This window comes from Trichechus manatus, unplaced genomic scaffold (assembly GCF_000243295.1).
Source record: "Trichechus manatus latirostris isolate Lorelei unplaced genomic scaffold, TriManLat1.0 scaffold00006, whole genome shotgun sequence".
NCBI classification, from domain to species: Eukaryota; Metazoa; Chordata; class Mammalia; order Sirenia; family Trichechidae; genus Trichechus; species Trichechus manatus.
In genome coordinates, this window is record NW_004443942.1 from 7,458,913 (window position 1) to 7,479,126 (window position 20,214).

General features: G+C 45.0%; 1 protein-coding gene across 2 annotated transcripts in view; it reads left to right on the top strand.

The window, feature by feature from the left end:
* INSC (INSC spindle orientation adaptor protein) overlaps positions 1–20,214 on the top strand; it is a 149,943-nt gene that overhangs the window by 111,260 nt on the left and 18,469 nt on the right. For both annotated transcript variants that reach the window (XM_004369674.1, XM_012557223.1), the window contains 2 exons: positions 8,599–8,770; positions 13,753–13,931. In XM_004369674.1, coding sequence (XP_004369731.1) covers positions 8,599–8,770; positions 13,753–13,931 — 351 coding nt within the window. The remainder of the gene's footprint in view (positions 1–8,598; positions 8,771–13,752; positions 13,932–20,214) is intronic.

Sequence of the window (20,214 nt, forward strand, 5' to 3'; positions counted from 1 at the left end):
TATCTCATTGTGGTTTTAATTTGCATTTCTCTAATGGCTAGTGATCGCGAGCATTTCCTCATGTGTCTGTTGGCCATTTGAATGTCTTCTTTGGTGGCTTAGCAGATATTTATTGAACTATGAGGATTGCAATTATTCATCTTATTGCTTGTGGTTAGGAATTAAAACAGAAGTCATTCCCCTTTAAAAAGTCATAGTTCTCGGCTTGATGATCCAAGTCTATACAGCCAAGTGGGTAGAGTTTTGGGCCCTAACCAAAAAAGCTGATGTTCTTGGTGGGGTCTCGGTCCCAGCGGAGCCCGAGGGAAACAGCTCTGGAGAGAAGCCCAATCCGGAGGTGTAAGATGGGGCAGGAAGAAGTCAGGCAAGCTAGGACTCTGGGCCCCAAGTCTGGGAGAGACAACTGTGCCACCAGTTGGGGATGTGGTGGAGGGATGACACCACCATGTGGCAGACACTTTACATGCAGTCTCTCATTTAGTGGCTCCAAGAGTCCTCTGAGATTTGTATTATTTATCCCCATTTTATAGATAAAGGCTCAAAGTAGATACAAAAATTGACCAGCTGGTAAGACAGAGGCAGGATTCCTACCCATGTAGATCTGACTCCAGGGCCTGTGTTCTCTTCATGTTGTGACGCTGTAAGAGTTGGCTCAAGTACAGGAAACCCAGGGCCTACTGATACAGGGCCCTTCAGTGGACTCCTGTTTGATGAGCTGGGCTGGGTTGGAGCTGCTGACGTGGTGATGGATGTGGAGATCAACACGGGCTGGTGGTAGCTTGCTGGCAGCAGACTAAGTGGTGTGTCAGCAGTATCAAAGCCAACATCCAGGGAAATTGGCCTATATGACAAACTACTAAATAGAAAAATGGGCAAGCCGCATGAACAGACAACTCATAGAAGAGGAAATCCAAATGGCAAAATACCAAAACGAAACAAACTAAAACAAAAACATATGATAAGACTCTCAACCTCATTAGTAAATGGAGACATGCAAATTAAAATAAAATTTCATGCTTATCAAATTGGCAAAAATTTAAAAATCTGAAAATACCAAGTGTTGGCAGGGATATGAAGTTATGTGAGTTTATACACTGCTGGTGGGAATACAAACTGCTACAACGATTTTGCAAAACAGTTTGGCAATACCAGTAAAGTTAAAGATGTTCAGACCCTATGACTTAGAAATTTCACTTCTAAATTCAGACTCCTAGAGAAACTGGCACAAGTGCACCAGAAGACATTTAGAAGAATATTTATAGCAGCTGTTTATTATAGCAAAATCTGAGAATCAGCTCAAACGCCCATTGAAAAGAGAAGGTATAAATTAACTGTGATAGAGTTAAAAGATGAAATAGTATACAACAGTGAAAATAAACTACAGTTACACGCAGCAAGAGGGAGTCTCACAAACACAGTGTTGGTTGTATGATACCATTCATGTCAAGTTCAAAACCTTGTAAAAATAAATAATATATGCATGCAATAAAATTCGAAAGAAAACCAAGGGATAATCAACACAAAATTCAGCGTAATGGCCCATTCAACAGGGGAAAGCAGGGCGCTGAGATCAAGAAGGGCGTGCAGGGGGCTTGACTGGTTTCGTTTTATTTCAAAAGCTGGATATTAGGCATACAAATATACACGTATGGTGTTCATTTTATTATTTTTATATGTTAAACATTTGCTACATATGCATTCATATATGTGTTTGTGAGTGTGTGTGTGTCTGTGTGTGTGTGTGTGTGTATGCTGTAGTCCCCCCTTTCTGTGGTTTCGCTTTCCAGGGTTGCAGTTTCCCACAGTCTACTGTGGCCCAAAAATGTTAAATGAGTAGCATGATGAAATCTTGCACCATCTTGCTCCAGGGACTTTCACATAGCTTTTATTATGGAATATTGTTATAATTGTTCTATTTTATTATTAGCTATTGTTGTTAATCTCTTACTGTAACTAATTTATAAATTAATCTTTATCATAGGTATGTTTGTATAGAACAAAATATAGTACATATAGGGTTCGGTACTATCTGTGGCATCCATGGGGGTCTTGGAATGTATACCCCATGCATAAGGAGAGACTACTTGTATACATACATACATACATATACATATATGGTGGCAAAGTGGTTAAGAGCTCAGGCTGCTTACCAAAAGGTCAGCATTTCGAATCTCCCAGCCACTCCTTAGAAACCCTATGGACGGTTCTACTCTGTCCTGTAGTGTCGCTAGGAATCAAAATTGACTTGATGGCACATAACAACAACAAATACTGAGAACAACAAATTATATATATAATATGTATGTGCACACACACACATATGTAACTTGTTGTTGTTAATTGCCACTGAACTGATTTCCTACTCATGGTGACCCCACGAGTACAGAGGAAAACTGCACCATAGGGTTTTCAAGGCTTTGAACTTTTGGAAGCAGATCTCTAGGCCTTTCCTCTGGGGCACCTCTGGATGAGTTTGAACTGCCAACCTAACCTTTCCGCTAATAGTCAAGTGCTTAACCGTTTGTGCTTCCCAAGGTCGTATATCTATGTTGCTGATGTTAGATGGATCTTGGCTAAAAGCAGAGACTACCAGAAAGATGTTTACCTGTTTTATTGACTATGCAAAAGGATTCTACTATGTGGATCATAACAAATTATAGATAACATTACAAAGAATGGGAATTCCAGAGCACTTAATTGCGCTCATGTGGAACCTGTTCATAGACCAAGAGGCATCATTTGAAAAGAACAAGGGATACTGCGTGGTTTAAAATCAGAAATCGTGTGCATCAAGGTTGTATTCTTTCACCATACTTATTCAATCTGTATGCTGAGCAAATATTCAGAGAAGCTGAACTATATGAAGAAGAATGTGGCATCAGGATTGGAGGAAGACTCATTAACAACCTGCATTATGCAGATGACACAACCTTGCTTGCTAAAAGTGAAGAGGACTTGAAGAACTTATTAATGAAGATCAAAGACTACAGCCTTCGGTATGGATTACACCTTAACATAAAAAAAAATAAAAATCCTTACAACCAGACCAATAAGCAACATCATGATAAACGGAGGAAAGATTGAGGTTGTCAAGGATTTCATTTTACTTGGATCCATGATCAATGCCCATGGAAGCAGCAGTCAAGAAATCAAACGATGTATTGAATTGGGCAAATCTTCTGCAATAGACCTCTTTAAAGTGTTGAAAAGCTAAGATGTCACTTTGAGGACTAAGGTGCTCCTGATCCATGCCATGGTATTTTCAATCGCCTCATATGTATGTGAAAGCTGGACAATGAATAAGGAAGACTAAAGAAGAATTGATGCATATGAATTATGGTGTTGATGAAAAATATTGAATATACCATGGACTGCCGGAAGAACAAACAAGTCTATCTTGGAATAAGTACAGCCAGAGTGCTCCTTGGAAGTGAGGGCGGCGAGACCTCATCTCATGGACTTTGAATATGTTATCAGGAGGGACTAGTGCCTGGAGAGGGATATCATGCTTGGTAAGGTAGAGGGTCAGTGAAGAACAAGAAGACCCTTGATGAGATGGATTGACACAGTGGCTGCAACAGTGAGCTCAAACATAGCAACAATTGTGAGAATGGTGCAGGAATGGGCAGTGTTTGTTCTGTTGTACATAGGGTCAATATGAGTCGGAACTGACTTGATGGCACCTAACAACAACAACACACACACACACACATATATATATACAGTCTCTTGAAGGGATGATATATTTCATCATTAATAAATTGCCAAAAAATATTTGAGACATATAAAAAAAGAGGTCATGGCATAGATAGGCCTCCACAGATCCTCTTCTCTGGGAAAGCAAAGGGCAGAGAAGGGATCAGTGTCCACATCCAGCTGGGGTCACTTAAGGAATCTGGGGAATTTATGTTCCTGTGCTGGCTGTTTCCCCAGTGCTTCCCTTTGCTCAAGATGCCCCCTCATCTGGAATGCCATGCCTCTCGCTTTAGTCACCTGAAGAGTATCCTCAAGTCTTAGCTCAAGTTTTACTCTGTTGCATTTATTCTCCATTTGCTGAAAGTCTAATATATGTCAGGCCTGGAGCAGTCAAGAGTGAGCAAGATATGGTCCCTGAACCTGCAGAGCTGATGGGGAGCAGGGGAGACAGACAGACAAACAATGGGGCAGAGAATCACATGGCAGTGGTCTCAGACTCAAAGGATACATATGTGGTAACAGAAGCCTGGGAACTATCTGCAGTAAACCTACTTGGGTGTGCTTAAAAAATGGCAGCAACTTGATGATGCATAAAAATCAGCCGTGGACCTTATTAAAAAGCAGATTTCCACTCCTCCCCAGAGATTCTGATTGAGTAGGCTTTGGTGGGACACAGGACTCAGCTTTGAAGAAAACCCCAGGTGAAGTTGATGCAGCTGGTCTACAGAACCCAAGTAGAGAAAAAGGGCCCTTTAATGTAATTGTGATCATTAAGATTGTGTGTCAACTTGCCTGGGCTGTGATTCTCAGTGGTTTGGCAGTTATGATGTAGTTTGGCAATTGTATAGTGAAGTAATCACCTCCATGATGAGATCAGATATAATGTGATCACCTTCATGATGGGATCTTCTGTGAGTAGCCAATCAATTGAAAGGGAGTTTCCTTGGGGGTGTGGCTGGCATCCAATATAGGTGGACTTTCTGGCAGGGATTGAGGGCTTTTGCTCGCTCTGGATCCTGCAGCTGGCTCCTGTTCATTTGACCTCTGGTTCTTGGGACTTGAGCTAGCAGCTTGCCTGCCAGTCTTGGGATTCATCAGCCTCTGTGGTCTGGATCTTGAGTTCACCAGCCCCTGCAGCTATGTGAGTCAGGAGAAGCCTTCAGCCTGACCCATGGTCTTGGGACTTTCCAGCCTCTGCAAACACGTGAGCCATTTCCATGATATAAATCTCTCTCTCTATATGTACATATATAGTTGCTTCACTGGCTTTGCTTCTCTAGAGTACCCAGCCTAAGATAGAGATACATGCTATGATGATAGCAGAAGTACTCAGGTGTGAGAGCTCCAAGGAAGGTACTTCCCCTGGATGGGGTTTGGACATGGGCTAAGTCAGGACTTCTTCCAGGAGGTCTTCTCATGGGGCGTACTCACTGGGAGTCCTATGGCCTCCTCTGAGCTACTGCTGAGGCTCTTCCACATGGACGGATTATCCAATAAGCAAGGTATGCATGGGCTTGCTTGTGCTTACTTACTAACCTGTGTAGTGCACAATTCCGCCTATGTGATCCTTGGGGTTGTGTGTCAACTTGGCTGGGCCATGATTCTCAGTGGTTTGGCAGTTATGATGAGTTTAGCTGTCATTTGATGATGTTATCACTTCCATAAAGAGATTTGTTATAATGTGATCACCTCTGTGATGGGATCTGCTGTGAGTAGCCAATCAGTTGAAAGGGAGTTTCCTTGAGAGTGTGGCCTGCATTGAATATATAAGTGGACTTTCTGGCAAGATTCGTGGGCTTTTGCTTACTCTGGATCCTGTAGCTGGCTCCTGTTCATCTGACCTCTGGTTCTTTGGACTTCAGCTAGCAGCTTACCTGCAGTCTTGCCTGCCAGTCTTGGGTTTGCCAGCCTCTGTGGCTATGTGAATCAGGAGAAACCTCCAGCCTGACCTACGTATTTGGGACATTCCAGCCTCTACAACTGCATGAGCCATTTCCTTAATATAAATCTCTTTATATAGATATTTATACGCTTACTGGTTTTGCTTCTCTAGAGACCCAGCCTAAGACAACCTGTTTTTTACCACATTAACTAACTGGTTAATCAGCCCCTACTCTTCTACTGTGTATGATTGTCTATGGGTGTGAGTCACCTAACCCACTGCAGGGGGCAGTATTCTCTGGCTCACTTCTGCATATTCTTGGCCCTAGAACAAGGCCTGGCACTCACTGGGTGAGTTTGCAGAGCAGCATTCTGGGCTGAGGAGCAGGGCTGGGACTCAGGACTCGGGTGGCATCAGGTCCTTGGGGACCATCAACTCTAGGTGTTCAGACTGGTCCACCTCTGAGCATGTGTCAGGGATGGGGGAAGGATTCTGGTTTGAATATGACCAGCACTCCCAATGGGTCAGGGAGCAGGGTAGCAAACTTGTCTTCATCCAAGATGAGATTGTTGTTGTTAGTTGCCCTTGAGTCAGCTCCAACTCATGGTGACCTTATGTATAAGAGAATGAAGTATTGCTCAGTCCTGTACCGTCTTCATGATTGTTGGTAATTGGACAATATTCTATTGTTATCCATAGGGTTTTCATTGGCTAATTTTTGGAAATAGATTTCCAGGCCTCTCTTCTTAGTCTGTCTTAGCATGGCAGCTCCAATGAAACCTGTTCACCACGGGTGACCTTGCTGATGTTTGAAATACTGGTGGCAATACATAAGCCAGCACAGTGTGACAAACTGACAGAAGGGTGGTGGAAGATGGAATTAGGAACACTGAATTTGTTGAGACATTTCCCCATCAGAGACCCTGTAGCTCCTTAGCAATAGCCTTGGTCGGTGCTGGGAAGAGGAAAGAGGATGAAGGCCAGACAGGCCTAAGAGGTTTCTTATGTTGGCAGTAGAGCTTCTTCCTGTTTCTAGGCCCAGAACAGCCCCCCTTCCCCTCCCTGGGCCCACATGAAGTGAGGCCTATCTCTGAGGGCCTATTGGTCAAATACCTGGCATGAATCCAGCCCTGTCAGGGCTGCCTGGCTGCTTTTTCTTCCCTTTTATGAAGCACATCCAGGTGACTTTTATTGTGGACAGTTCCCCAGGCTCCTGTTTCCACATTTGTCTCCTTTGAGGCTTTCGCAGTTAATGGACCTTACAGCTCCCAAGAGCCATTTAAGGGAGGCACACAGACTCAGTGCTGATAATTAGTCAAACGAAACACAGGCCTCTGGAGAGCCACTGGAGCTGAGTGGCAGGAAGTGAGAGCATAGGGATAGGTGCCTCAGGCCTATGGTGGGTGTGAGGAGCATCTAGTCAGGCCTCTCCTCAATTCACCTCTCCCTGGTTCTTCCCAGTCCCATCCTTGTCTTCCTCTCCTAAGCAGGGAAGGGCTCCTTGGCGACTGGTGACAGGGTGTCCAGGCAGGATAGTGTCCTGGGGCATCTGGGTAGCTGCTGAGCTAACCTTGACAAGTTACTGCCAAAACAACTCCCCAGCCCCCTTTTGTCCATACAAATCTAATCTACTGACCCTTGATGGAGACTGACACCTGAGCTCAGGTGTGACTTTTCAGAAGGCCATATAATGTCATGTTCAAATCCATGGGCTTTGAAACTAGATCATTTGGGTTTAAGCATTTTGAACTTTGTGAACTGAAGCAAGCCAATTAATCTTTCTGTGTCTTAGTTTCCTCATCTTGAAAATGGGGATAATGATAATACCGATCTCAGAAGGTTATTATAAAAATTAAATGATATAATAATATATATAGGACTTCAACTGGTGCCTGGCACATTGTAAACATGAGATAAGCATAAGCTATTATTATTCCATATGAGGGCAGTGGTGTTTCAGTGATAGACTCTGCCTTCCGTGTAGGAAACTCAGGTTCTATTCCCAGCCAATTCACCTCATGTGCAGCCACTACCTGTCTGTCAGTGGTGGATTGAGAGTTACTGTGATGCTGAAGAGGTTTCAGTGGAGCTTCCAGACTAAGACAGTCTAGGAAGAAAGGCCCGGTGATCTACTTCTGAAAATCAGTCAGTGAAAACCCTATGGATCACAATGGTTCGATCTGCAACTGATCATGCAGATGGCACAGGACCAGGCAGTATTTCCTTCTGTTGTGCGTTGGGTTTCTATAAGTCAGGGGTTGACTTGATGGCAGCTAACGACAACAGCAATTATTATTCCAGGAGCAGGTTCAAGTAGGGCAGAGCTGGGAAACTGGAGTCTTTATCTGGTATTCATGTCCCACTATGCACAGGTTTGCTCCTTTCAGGTTAGGTAGAGAAAGCAAGGCCTCCAGGGAAGCATCGTTCTTTTTAAGGGGGAGGATGGTAGAGGACAAGATGGAGAAGGAAAGATGTTGAGCTCAGCATGCTGTTAAGTCCAAGGAAGGGAGGAGCAAACCAACATTTCTTGAGAGTCTCTTTTGGACCAGCCATTGCCTGCTTTATCTCCTTTAATCTCCCAACACCCATTGATGGATGAGGAAACAGAGTTTCAGAGGGACTAAGCGACTAATGCTAAGTCACATAGCAAGAGGGAGCCAGGATTAGAGCTCAGGCTGTGAGATTTCTAAGTGACTATTCTTTCCACTACATTTTGCTGTTGTGGATGATCAGGGTCTAGCTCCTGGACATTTGGCTTGATATCTTCTATCCAGAAAGCCATGGGAGGTCATTGCTCCCTGATGGAGCCAAAGGACAGGCCTCCAGGGACCAGACTTTGGATCACTCTGTGAACATTGTCACCCGGTTATCCCTGACTGCACACTGGGTCCTGGTCTATTTTGGAAATCCAAGGCTGGGCCATGTTGGGAGTGGGAGGGCTTGAGTCTCTGTCTCATTACTCCCATGAGCAGTGATGCTCTCCCAGGATGCAAAGGGAAACTCCCTTTCTCTGTCTGCAGGTGGATGGTATTCTGTGCTTGGCTGACATCCTGACCGACAACAGCCACCCAGAAGCCACACGGGCTGAGGCTGCGGCTGTGGTTGCCCAGGTCACTTCCCCACACCTGCCCTTCACCCAGCACCTCAGCAGCTTCCTGGAAAGCATGGAGGAGATCGTGACAGCCCTCATCAGTGAGTCATTTAGTACGAGGGGACCACTGGGTGAGGGAACCATGTCAGAGTTGTCTTCAGGAAGGGTCAGGAAGTTCTGCTCATTGCACCCCCAACATCTCCTGCGTAGATGACCACACTGTCTGAAATCCCACCATTAAAGTAGTACCATCAGGGTTTGAAGAGCTCTTTTGTCAAGAGTCCCCTAATAAAATGCATGCAGCCCTCTGAGAGGCACCTTGACTGTGGTCATGTTGAGATTAATTGGCTTTTGACAATGGAGTCAGGACGAGCCTCAGGGAGGAATGGGGCCTGAGATTTTTAGGTTCAGATCCTTGACCAGAGAGACTCTGTTGGGCTTTGTTCTTGAAGTTTCAAGTTTATTGTACACAATTAATCTGACAGCAATGACTGGGGCAAGTGGCTTCTTAGAGAGCACCAGCTCACCACAATCTGCTGCCGGAAATCTCTTCATGTGACCATGAGCACTTTGACTCTTTCTTCTAAGTTTCCTATTCAGACATAGGTACACCTGGCAGAATAGTGGCCTGATATCTCTTTGCAAAACTGCAGCAACTAGAAGGACTACCTGGATAAAAATCCTCAGGAAACTTGCTTTTCAAACCACTTCCTTTCTTTTAAAAGCACTGGTGGCGATCTGTGTTTCTACCTCTAGCCCTATCTCTGTCTCTATATTCCTATCTGGTTGAAAACGAATGGAAATTATAGGTCAGCTCTTGGAGTTATCAAACCAGGTCTGTGGATATCTGGTACAGTTTAAATTTAGGGACAGTGTAGAGCACTGGATTAGGAGTCAGAGCACTCAGGTTTGGGTCCTGACTTTTCATTCATCCATTCAACAGATAGCTGTTGACCAGCAACTTTTTGCAGGCATTGTGTGAGATTCTGACACTCACTTGCCACATCACCTTGTGAAGCCCACTTTACAATTTTCCTATTACATTAAACAAGAGATTGGGACCATTTTCTCTAAAGGCCCTTCTAGCTCTAGAATTTTAAGATCTGCAAATATTTTGCACATAGGCAGCATCAGTTAAGTTGACATTATTGCTGATTCCTATCACTAGGACGGTGGCATCCACAGGCCAGGCTGGGTGTAATCAATTTGCCAATACGCACATTTATTCAAAATTGTGAAAACACAGAAGCCAATAGCTTAAACCTTGGTTGGGGGGAACTCAAGAGGCCATAAAGTTCAATGCCCACTCTTTACAAGAGAAGAAACCTAGGTCTACAGAGGTTGAGGAACTTTCTCAAGTACAGATGACAGTATTAAGTTCATTTACGCTAGGAATCTCATACTCAAAATACCCACAAGAGCCATGCAGGAAACATAAATGAGTTGGAGAGGGCCAGATGAAAGAAGAAAATAAAGGATTTGAATCCTGTGTGGAATTGAAAAGCGTATGCACTGACTAAATGGGGGCAGTAACCAATTCTAGTAGATTGTTGCCGTGTAGAAAGGACTCAGAATTTCAAAGATGAGCCAAAAATCTTAAATTTTCTAGAAGAATCTTCCAATTTATAAATGTTAGCAAATAAACAAACTGAAGCATATATAGTCCAAACAACTTTCACTCTTGCATTATGCCCATTCCTACTTCTTTGTCCAGGCTGGACTTCTCCCTGAAGGGGAGGAGTCTATCTACATATTTCATGCTGATGAAGATGCATTGTGGAGTCCACTCAGACTCAGCAGATGAGCAATATCTTCTCGGCGGGAAGCCAGACCTCTGTTCTTTGGTGGGAAATAGCCCTCCAATTTCTTGCCATTCCCTGGAAACATTTATAAATGAGTCACTGGAATCCTCAATTTAATCTTCCTAACACACCCCAGGTGATTCAGACTATAGTTTAAATAAATGTGCACCAAAATTAAAAGGCAATTAGATAGTTGTGTTAATAATTGCTGTATCGGCAGCAATGGCCACTTCTGCGTGAGAATGAGAGTGGGTGTTGAGACCTAGACAAAATCTCTCAGCAAAATGGGCCAATGAGTCCTGTGATCTCACTCGAGGCCCTGGCTCTGGAGAGGTGGCCTGGAGGGGGCTGGCTGACCCCAGTAGTTCCCCAGAAATCAACATATCAGGCAGGCATTCACTGGACAAGGGAATCATAAAACCAACCAAGGCCCTTGCTGTCGAGTTGATTCCAACTCATAGCGACCTTATAGGAGGGAGTAGAACTGCCCAATAGTGTTTCCAAGGACCAGCTGGTGGATTTGAATGGCCAACCTTTTGGTTAACCGCTGTAGCTGTTAACCACTGAGCCACCAGGGCTCCAAAGGGAATCATAGAGTTCTTAATTCCTTGGCTAATCTATTGTCTAAATCTTGGGTGGTTAGATCAAGATTCTGAATTGTTTAGTGGTTATACTTGGTCTGTGGGATGTACTGCTGCCCAGAGGCAGGCATTGCCCTCCTGGTAGGATTGAAAGCTAGGTCTGTGGGGGCAGCACTGGGAATGAGTCAGAGGCCCAGAGCCAAGAGGTAGCCTGGAGTACAGGAAGAATGGGGACTTTGGAGTCGGGTAGAGCTGAATTTTATTCTAGGCTCTAACCATTACTGGCCATAGACGTTGGGCAAGTCACTCAACATTTGAATTTTTAGTTCCTTCATCTAGAAAATTGTGATAAAAATTGGGTTGCTGAGGATTAAATGACTTAAGGTACAACCAGAGCTTTTTTTAGTTCGACCCCCTGCTGAGAATTTGCATTTCGACCCCAGATATATGGAATTAGAATCTACAGTTTAACAAAATCCACAGGTAATTCTTATGTATAACTTACTGGGAACTTGTTAAAAATGCAAATTGTCAGCGGGGCTTGTTAGAAATGCAAATTATCAGCAGGGGTCCTAACCAAAAATAATCAGTTTAAAGCCCTGTGTATAGCAGATGGTAGCTGCTGCTTCTCTGAGTCTCAGCTAATACATCTGTAATGGAGACAACAATTTTCTACTTTGAGGGTGCTCAGAATTTAATGGCACAGTGCAAGGCACGCTGCAGGAGTTCAACTAATGTTATTTTCTGCCCGCTTGTAGGTGGGGACCAGTAACTGCATTTACTGCAAGGTACCAAGAGCTGGGTAGTTAGCTCAGTTATCAGACCCTGGAGGTACACTCTTCGTCTAAAGACAAGAACTAGGGACCAGGAAAGAATGTAGTTCATCTCTCTCTCCTGAAATTCCTTTCTTTCCTGGGGCTATTTTCCTGAAGTGTGGCATCTCTTCCTGTGGTTTTGTGGAAGTATTATCAGTTGAGAAGACCTGGAACTGGACACATCTTGATTGCTGGTCAAGTTCGAGCTGAGAATTAGAAGTCAGATGCATAGTCCTTTGGGATGAGGGTGGGGGGACAGCACTACGGACAGAGCCGTTTTATGTTCCTTCCTGCAGCCAAAGTCCATTGCAGTTCATGTGGGCCATGGGGTAATGTGTTAGGTGGTGAAGGGTTTGGGGGGCAACTTTCCTCCTTAAAGGCCTTCAGTACAATTACAAATTTACGTGGAGGATCGGGTTAGTCTGAGAAAGACCTTGACATTCAGGGGCTTGGCATAGGACTTTCCTGCAGCCAGAAGATTTTTATCCTGGGACCAAAACCAGGGCTTCAAACCAGTTTGTTCTAGTTCAAACCCCTGCTGAGAATTTGCATTTCTAACAAGTTCTCAGAAACCCTAGTGGTGTAGTGGTTAAGTGCTATGGCTGCTAACCAAAGGTTGGCAGTTTGAATCCACCAGGTGCTCCTTGGAAACTCTATGGGGCAGTTCTACTCTGTCCTATAGGGTCGCTATGAGTTGGAATTGACTCGACAGCAATGGGTTTAGGATTTAACAAGTCCTCTCTGATAATTTGCCTTCCACCCCAAATATACTGAATCGGGATCTGCAGTTTAACAAGATCTCCAGGTGATTCTTATGTATAACTTCCTAGGAACTTGTTAGAGATGCAAATTATCAGCAGGGAACTTGTTAGAAGTGTAAGTTCTCAGCGGGGGTTCTGACTGGAATGAACCGCTTTGAACCCCTGACCAAAACGAAGTATGAAACTCTGCCGTTGACCGCTGGAGAAGTAGAGCCTCTCTGTTTTAACTTCAGCCTCTTTCTTAAAGCCAGTTTAGCAGGAGTCTAGTGTACATTACTAGAGACATAAATGGACTAGGAACTCTTTCTTGCTGCAGGGCCATGGCACATGCTGCTTCTTGGCCTGGAACTTATTCTTCCCCCAAATATTCTCATGACTGGCCCCTTTTTCTCCTTAATGTCACAGCTGGAAAGTCATGTTCTTAGGGAGACCATTGTAGTGGGCTTATAGTAATTCTCTGTCTTAGCACTTGTTTATTTTTTCTCTTGCATTTATCAGAATTTGTGATTATTTATATTAATTTTTGAAGTCTCTTTTCTCTTGCTCACTACTAGGATCTAAGCTCCATAAGGGCCAGGACCTGATGATCTCTTTCTTTGTTCAGCATGCCATTCCAAGACTCTAGCACAGTGCCTGACACACAGTGTTCACTCAATAAACACTTGTTGGATGGAGGAATGAAAAAGAGTCACCCCAAAAAAACCCCAAACCAAACCAATTGCTGTGGAGCCAATTCTGACTCATGGCAACCCTGTGTTTGTCAAAGTGGAACTGTGCTCTGTAGGGTTTTCAATGGCTGATTTTTCAAAAGTAGATCACTTGGCCTTTCTTCCAAGGTACCTCTGGGTGGACTTGAACTGCCAACATTTTGGTTAGAAGCTGACATTAACAGTTTGCACAACCCAGGGACTCCTAGGAGTCACACACCAGGTTTCGAATTTCAGCTCTGCCGCTTATGTAGATAATTATAGTTTCCTCTCTAGTTCCTACTTTCCTCATCTGTAAAATGGGCATGATAACACTTGCCCATATTATCTCCCAGAGCTATTGTGGGAGCCAATGAGATAACTGATATAGAAGAACTTTGCAGCTGTGAAGCTATTATTTTCCCTTTCCCAATCCAGAACTGTGCCAAGAGGCCTCATCTGGAGAAGTCTTCCTGCTGGCCTCTGCGGCCCTTGCCAATATCACCTTTTTTGACACAATGGCCTGCGAGATGCTCCTGCAACTGAATGCCATCCGTGTCCTCCTGGAAGCCTGCAGTGACAAGCAGAGAGTAGACACGCCTTACACCCGTGACCAGGTGAGAAGCCCAGGGCCTGCAACCATGGAGACAGTGGTCAGCAGCCAGGCTTAGCTTCTAGGGGGAGGCAGACAGCATAGCCTCGCAGCACGTGCTCAATCCTGTTAGTCCCTGTCTCTGGCTCTCTGAGCTTTTCATTCTTAGGAAGGTAAAGGAATATGTTCTCAGCACCCTTCATCACCTTGGAGCATCTCTAATTCCTACCCCTTCTTTTTCTATCCCAACCACAATGGGACCTTCCTCTGTCTCCACTCAGACCTGTCCATCTGAGGTCCCTGGGACTCCACAGAAGGCCTGTGTCCCACTCGCATGTGTGCCTGTCTGATAGTGTACCCTGTAGTGAGTTACTTCTCTTCCGTGCCTCCGCAAAAGAAGGGATTGGAGCAGAGCCTTGAGCTCCACATAAGGTTTTATTTGGGGAAAAGGGATTTTACTGCTAAAAATGTTTGAAAACATTGAATGAAGGGGTTTTAAAGGACCTTTAAGCTCTAGTGTTCTCGAATTCTATACCATCCCACTTCTGCTGTGCTCGGCCTCCCCTTGCCCCACCAAGTGGTAGGGGTGGTGGATCAGGTGGGTTTTAGGTCTCTGTAAAGTCCACCAGGTGCCTGAGCTCTAAGTTAGGTGATCCTCATAGCTGACCAAATCAGCTCACCCCTGTCTGCAACTTAGCCTCCCTTTCGCACCTGTTTCTTCCAGTCTCATCACTTAGCCGAAGCTGCCACCGTCTTGAGGTTCAGCTCCTACTCCAACAACTCCAGGATAGTCTTCCTTAATTACTCTATGCTCTGGAATTGTCTTTTTGTTAAAGTCTATCCCTCACAATTCAGTGTTTACTTATCTAATGATATTTATTCGTCTCTAATTATTTCATGTGAATCTTTTTATTTTCTTTTGAGGGCATGGTCCATGTTCTATTGCATTGTTATTAGCTGCCATTGAGTAAGACCTCAACTCATGGTGACCCCATGCACAATGGGATTGGTCTGTTGTGATCCATAGGGTTTTCACTGCTGATTTTTGGAAGTAGATTGCCAGGTCTTTCTTCCTACCCCGAGTCTGGAAGCTCCAGTGAAACCTGTTCAGCATCATAGCAACACACATGACTCTACTGACAGGTAGTGGCTGTGCATGAGGTACATTGGTTAGGAATGGAACCCAGCTGTCTTGCCTCCTGCATGGAAGGCAAGAATTCTACCAATGAACCACGGCTTACCACCCATATTCTACACTTCCCCAGTATTTCTTAAGACCTCTAGCCCAGGCTTGGAGCCCATGATAAAATTCCCTAAATATTTGTTTGGGGCATAAAAGGAAAGCGCAGGATGCTGCTTCATCATTTGTTTATTATCCTTAGAATTGCCTGTTGAAGGGCAGCTGACTAGAGAAACTCCTATTCCGAGAAAATTTTCTAGTATATAAGCACTGGCCTATAAGGGTTATAATAGTCCTTTGAGGTTGGTGATATCATCCCATTCTATAGACAACAGGCTCACAGAGGATGTCCCCAAGATCATATGGATGGCAAGTAGCTAGCCAGCATTCAAATTCTGGCCTCACTTAGACCTTGACCTTTAACCTTCATCTGCTGCCATCTTTGAAAATGAAGTAAAGGAAGTGGTGCATCTGTGGGTCAGAGAGACTGGGTGTTGATCCTGCCCTGGCCTTTTGTTAATTGGGTGACCTTGGGGGCATCTCAGCCTCTTGGGTGTTGGCTTTCTCATCTATTAATTAGTACATTAACGCCTATCTTACAGGGTTATTGTGAGGGCAGGTGAGATAATACATGTAAAGAACCCAACACAATGCTTAGGCCCTACTAAGTCCTTAATAAATGCTGAACATCATTACTTTCAAATCTGATACTCCAGGGAAAAACATGAATAATAAATCATCCAAAATCCTCAACTTGGCCTTCCAAGCTATCCATGATATCCCAGACTTTCTTTCCCATCCAATCTCTCACTTATTAGAGTTGGACAAGCTTTTCCCCTCCCTAGAGACAAGGTATGGCAGTATGAACAGATAAAGAGTCTTTGCCACTGGGCCGGTTGTTGGTCTGATTGGCTCCTGAGGGGCATGCCCATTTCAGCCACAACCCTTGGTTGTGGAAAAGGAGGCTGCAAGGGCCACACCGTGTGGTCTGCCTTGCTCACGCCCTTTTCTTTTTCAGCTGGACACCCCTGGTTGCTGTGTCTCTCACCTACCCGACATGATTTTAAGTCCCTTCACCTTCAAGTGCCCCTCCTGTGGCTGAATCTGGTCAGTTCATACAAGATTCAGTAGTGAAGTAATAGAAATAGGGAATTCTGGGGTCAGATGACCTGAGTTCAAAGCTTCTCTGCTGTTAATAACCATGTAGCTTTGGACCATTCATTCTGAACCTCACTCTCCACATCTGTAAAATGGGGTTGAATAATACATACTTCACAAAGTTAAAAAGAATTAAACTAATGAATATAAACCCTTGGTACAGTTCCTGGCATATAAAATCAGTCACCATCAAGTCGACCCTGACTCGTGGCAGCCCCATGTGTGTCAGAGTAGAACTGTGCTCCATCGGGTTTTCAGTGGCTGACATTTTAAAGGTAGATTTCCAGTTCTTCCTACTAACCTTTCAGTTGGTAGAGGAGAGTGTTAACCATTTACAGCACCCAGGGACTCCTCCTGGCACGTAGAAACTATGGAAGCCACTGGCAATGTTATTATTCTTATTGACCTTTGAAAGTGTGGCACACAGCACTGAATGGGGAATCTTTGGAGTGGAGTTCCCTCATCTATAAAATGTGCCTGGTCTCTCCCAGCTTGAACATCCTCGGCTCTATGCGCAGAGACCCTCTTCTCATCAGGAGTGACTGGCCTCTGGAAGCCTCACTGATTTCTTAGGAAGGAGAGGCACGGCATAGGGAGAGGATGGCGTCGAGCTCTGTGCAGATGGCAGCTCCCTCTGCAACTGAAGTCAGGAGCTGTTCCTGCTCCCCCAGGTCTGAGTCACGCACATCCCATGTCTCTCTGTCCTCAGGATGCCTTCTCCTGCCCCAGGCTCTGAGTAACCACTTAGCTGGTGAGAGCACACTCATTAAAGAAACAAATGGCTCTCTCCTGTGGCAGAGGGAGGATTAAGGTGATCAGAGGGCTCTCTGTAATGAGGACGAAGAAGATGAATTAGGCTCTGAAGTGCTCACTGCCCCCTGGAATACTTAGGAGATTAAATGCCCCGTGAGGTTTCCGGTAATGAATCTGCCAGTGACGCCAATGCTGTGAACACTCTTGGACTTGTATCTATACTTTTTCTACCTCTGCTTGAACATCTCAGTGAGATCCCCTCCATCATCCCAGCAGACTGAGTCTACTTTATTTGTCCAACAGAAGCATCCATGGCCATGTTTGTCCTGTGCCCACCCTTGGGGTGTGGACAGGGGTGAGGGCGGACTTGGACCTGTGCATTTCCATCCCCCCTCTCCTGCATGAAGATCCAGGTGAGGGCAGTGTGTCTGCAGCTGCATATGGTCAGGCACCGAGAAAAACTCCTTGCCTAAAAGCCATCTGTGTGGTCCGGTGTTCTCATCCCCAGGATCTATTTTCCAGGGGCCATGCTGCCCAGGGTACGCAGCTCTCTGACTTGACATGCGAAGGTGGGGAGGGGCTGCCTGCAGGCGTGCTGGCTAACCTCTGCCCTGCCTGCCCTGCCCATCAGGCAGTGACAACCTAGGGTGAACGGACCTAATCATCTTGTCTAACTCCTACTGGGATTTTTACTGGGCATGACTTCTTGTAATCTTCAGACATTAATTGCTTTCACAGAAGTGGAGGGTGCTGGTATACACTTTCCATGAAAATACATTGTTTGGCATTTTAGAATGCCTGGATTTTGCAGCCTCTCTGGGACCTCACCATGAATACCATTTATCAAGAGTCCTTTATAGGAGAAGAAATGGCCATTGCTAGGGAGGGTAACTTTGACTCACATCTCAAAAGCCCTCCATAGTTTATAAAGTTCCACCGCATACATGGATAACATATATGACATAGTAGAAACAGCGCAGGCTTTGGTTCAGAAAGACCTGAATTCAAATTCTACCTCTGCCATTTCCTAGCTATGTGACCTTGGACAAATCGCTTAACCTCTCCGAGCTACAACTGCCTCATCTATGCAATGGGGATAATAGTATTTCCTCCTTCACTGTGTCATTGTGTTGCTTACATGGGATAATGCTCATAAAGTACTTAGAACCAAAGTGGATACTCAATAAGGAAAGGGGCAGGGTCTCTGATAGAACTACAGACTGGGACTGGGTCTGAGTTGGGGAATGTTAGCTTCGGGGCAGGAAGACAGGGTCAGGAAATGTAGTTAATGTAGTGGTGAGGCTTGTTGTTTTGATTTGTATGTGGGCATATACAGGTTGTGTGAGTGTGTATGGGGGGGCAGATAAGGACTGTAAGACAGTTAAAGGGGTGGATACATTTATTTGCATAGGAATGACAAAAAAAAAGCCAAACCTGTTGCCCACTTATAGCAACCCTATAGGAATGGGGCAGGGGTTTTCATGTGGTTTCCAAGGCTGTAATCTTTATGAAAAGCAGACTGCCACATCTTTCTCCATGGAGATCCTGGTGGGTTCAAACTGCCAACCTTTTAGTTAGCAGCCTAGCTCATAACCATTGAGCCACCAGGGCTCCTTGCATATGAATACATATGCATATAGTCGAGAACCTGGGTGGCACAAATGGTTAAGCACTCGACTACAAGACAAAGGTTGGCAGTTGGAATCCACCCAGAGATGCCTCAGCAGATAGCCCTGGCGTTCTGCTGGTAAAAGGTTAGAGCCTTGACAACTCTTTGGAACATTTCTACTCTGCACTCATGGGATCACCATGAGTAGGGACTGACTCACTAACAACGATAACATTGTATGAATATCAACCTATTTGGAGAGGTTTGCGGGAACAGAGACTCACAACACCCAATCCTGACCTGCCCAGCCACCCCTCCCCACAAAGCTAAGCACAGAGAACATGCTCCGGCATTTAAATGCTCTCCAAACACACGGGGTCCCTGTGAGTTGGAATCCACTTGACGGTAACCAACAACAACAACCAGTAACTGTCTGTGAAGCTTCAGCCCCAACCTCAGTGCAGTCTAGGGGAGAGGGAGGTTGGCCTCCCCAGAGAGAGCCCTTTGGCCCAGTCCCCTGACAGCGTGGGGCCTAAACAGTTTTATGGCCATTTAGGCTCTGCTCCTCTAAGCCCAAATCTTGTCCCTCCAGCCTTGCCTCAGGTAGTGAGTAGGGAAAGCAGACCTGCCAATGAGAAGAGTCAGGTACCGGTGAGTGGGAGCACTGTGCGCGTCTCAGGCTCTGGGCCCATACGGCCTTGTCTCTAGGCCCAGCTCTCCCCTCTCCGCTCCTGGGCTCCTCAGATCATTGTCTGTCAGAGGGAGGGAGAGGCTCAAAAGAGAGTGAAAGAGAGAGAAAGGGCCGGGCCTTCTCCTGCACCCCCTTGCCTCTTTGGCCTTGCAGAAGAGTGTCATTTTAAAGATACCACACTCTTTCTCACACAGATTTATAATTCTTCAAGCCTATGATCTAGTCTTGATTCTTTCAGCTCATTGGTAGAAAAAAAGGTGTGGAGGGACGAGGCTCAGAGAGAGGTGCTGAGCTTCCCCTAAAGGCTGAAAGTGATTTTGTTTGCTGCAGATCTCAGAGCTGCAGTGGACTTTGTTGCTATAGCTCTTGGAGAGTCAACAAAGTGATAACAGAAAACCAGATATTCTGTCTGGCAATTAATGAACAGTTTAAATTATAGTAATGTGAACTGTTGGCCTCTTTGTCCTAGTTAGTGTATATCATAAAAGCAGCCATAACTTTTCATTAAATATATGTCAGATTTACTGTGTTGGAAGTTCTGTTATATCAGAGCACCGGTCTCTGTTTAGTAGTTCTGGGTATTCATCCCTTGTCTTTTATACCAGGTGGTCTCTGATATTAGTTTACAACATAGCAAGTGAAAGGAACATGGGTAGAGTCAGAGTGTGATCAGGGATGAGTGCCGAGGCATTGCTAAGGAAATGAGACAGGCCTGGGGTTCATACTTAGGGACTGGTTCATGGACAAATGTTTCCAGAGCACCTGCTCAGGACAAGTGCAGGGTACGCCTTTTTCTCTGTGGTGTGCTGACATCAAAAGGCTCTGCCAACCTCCATCTTACCACATTTTTTCTTGGAGCAGTAACATGGGAGATCCCCTACCATTCTGGTCTGCAGACTTTGGCTGTGGTAGCTCAT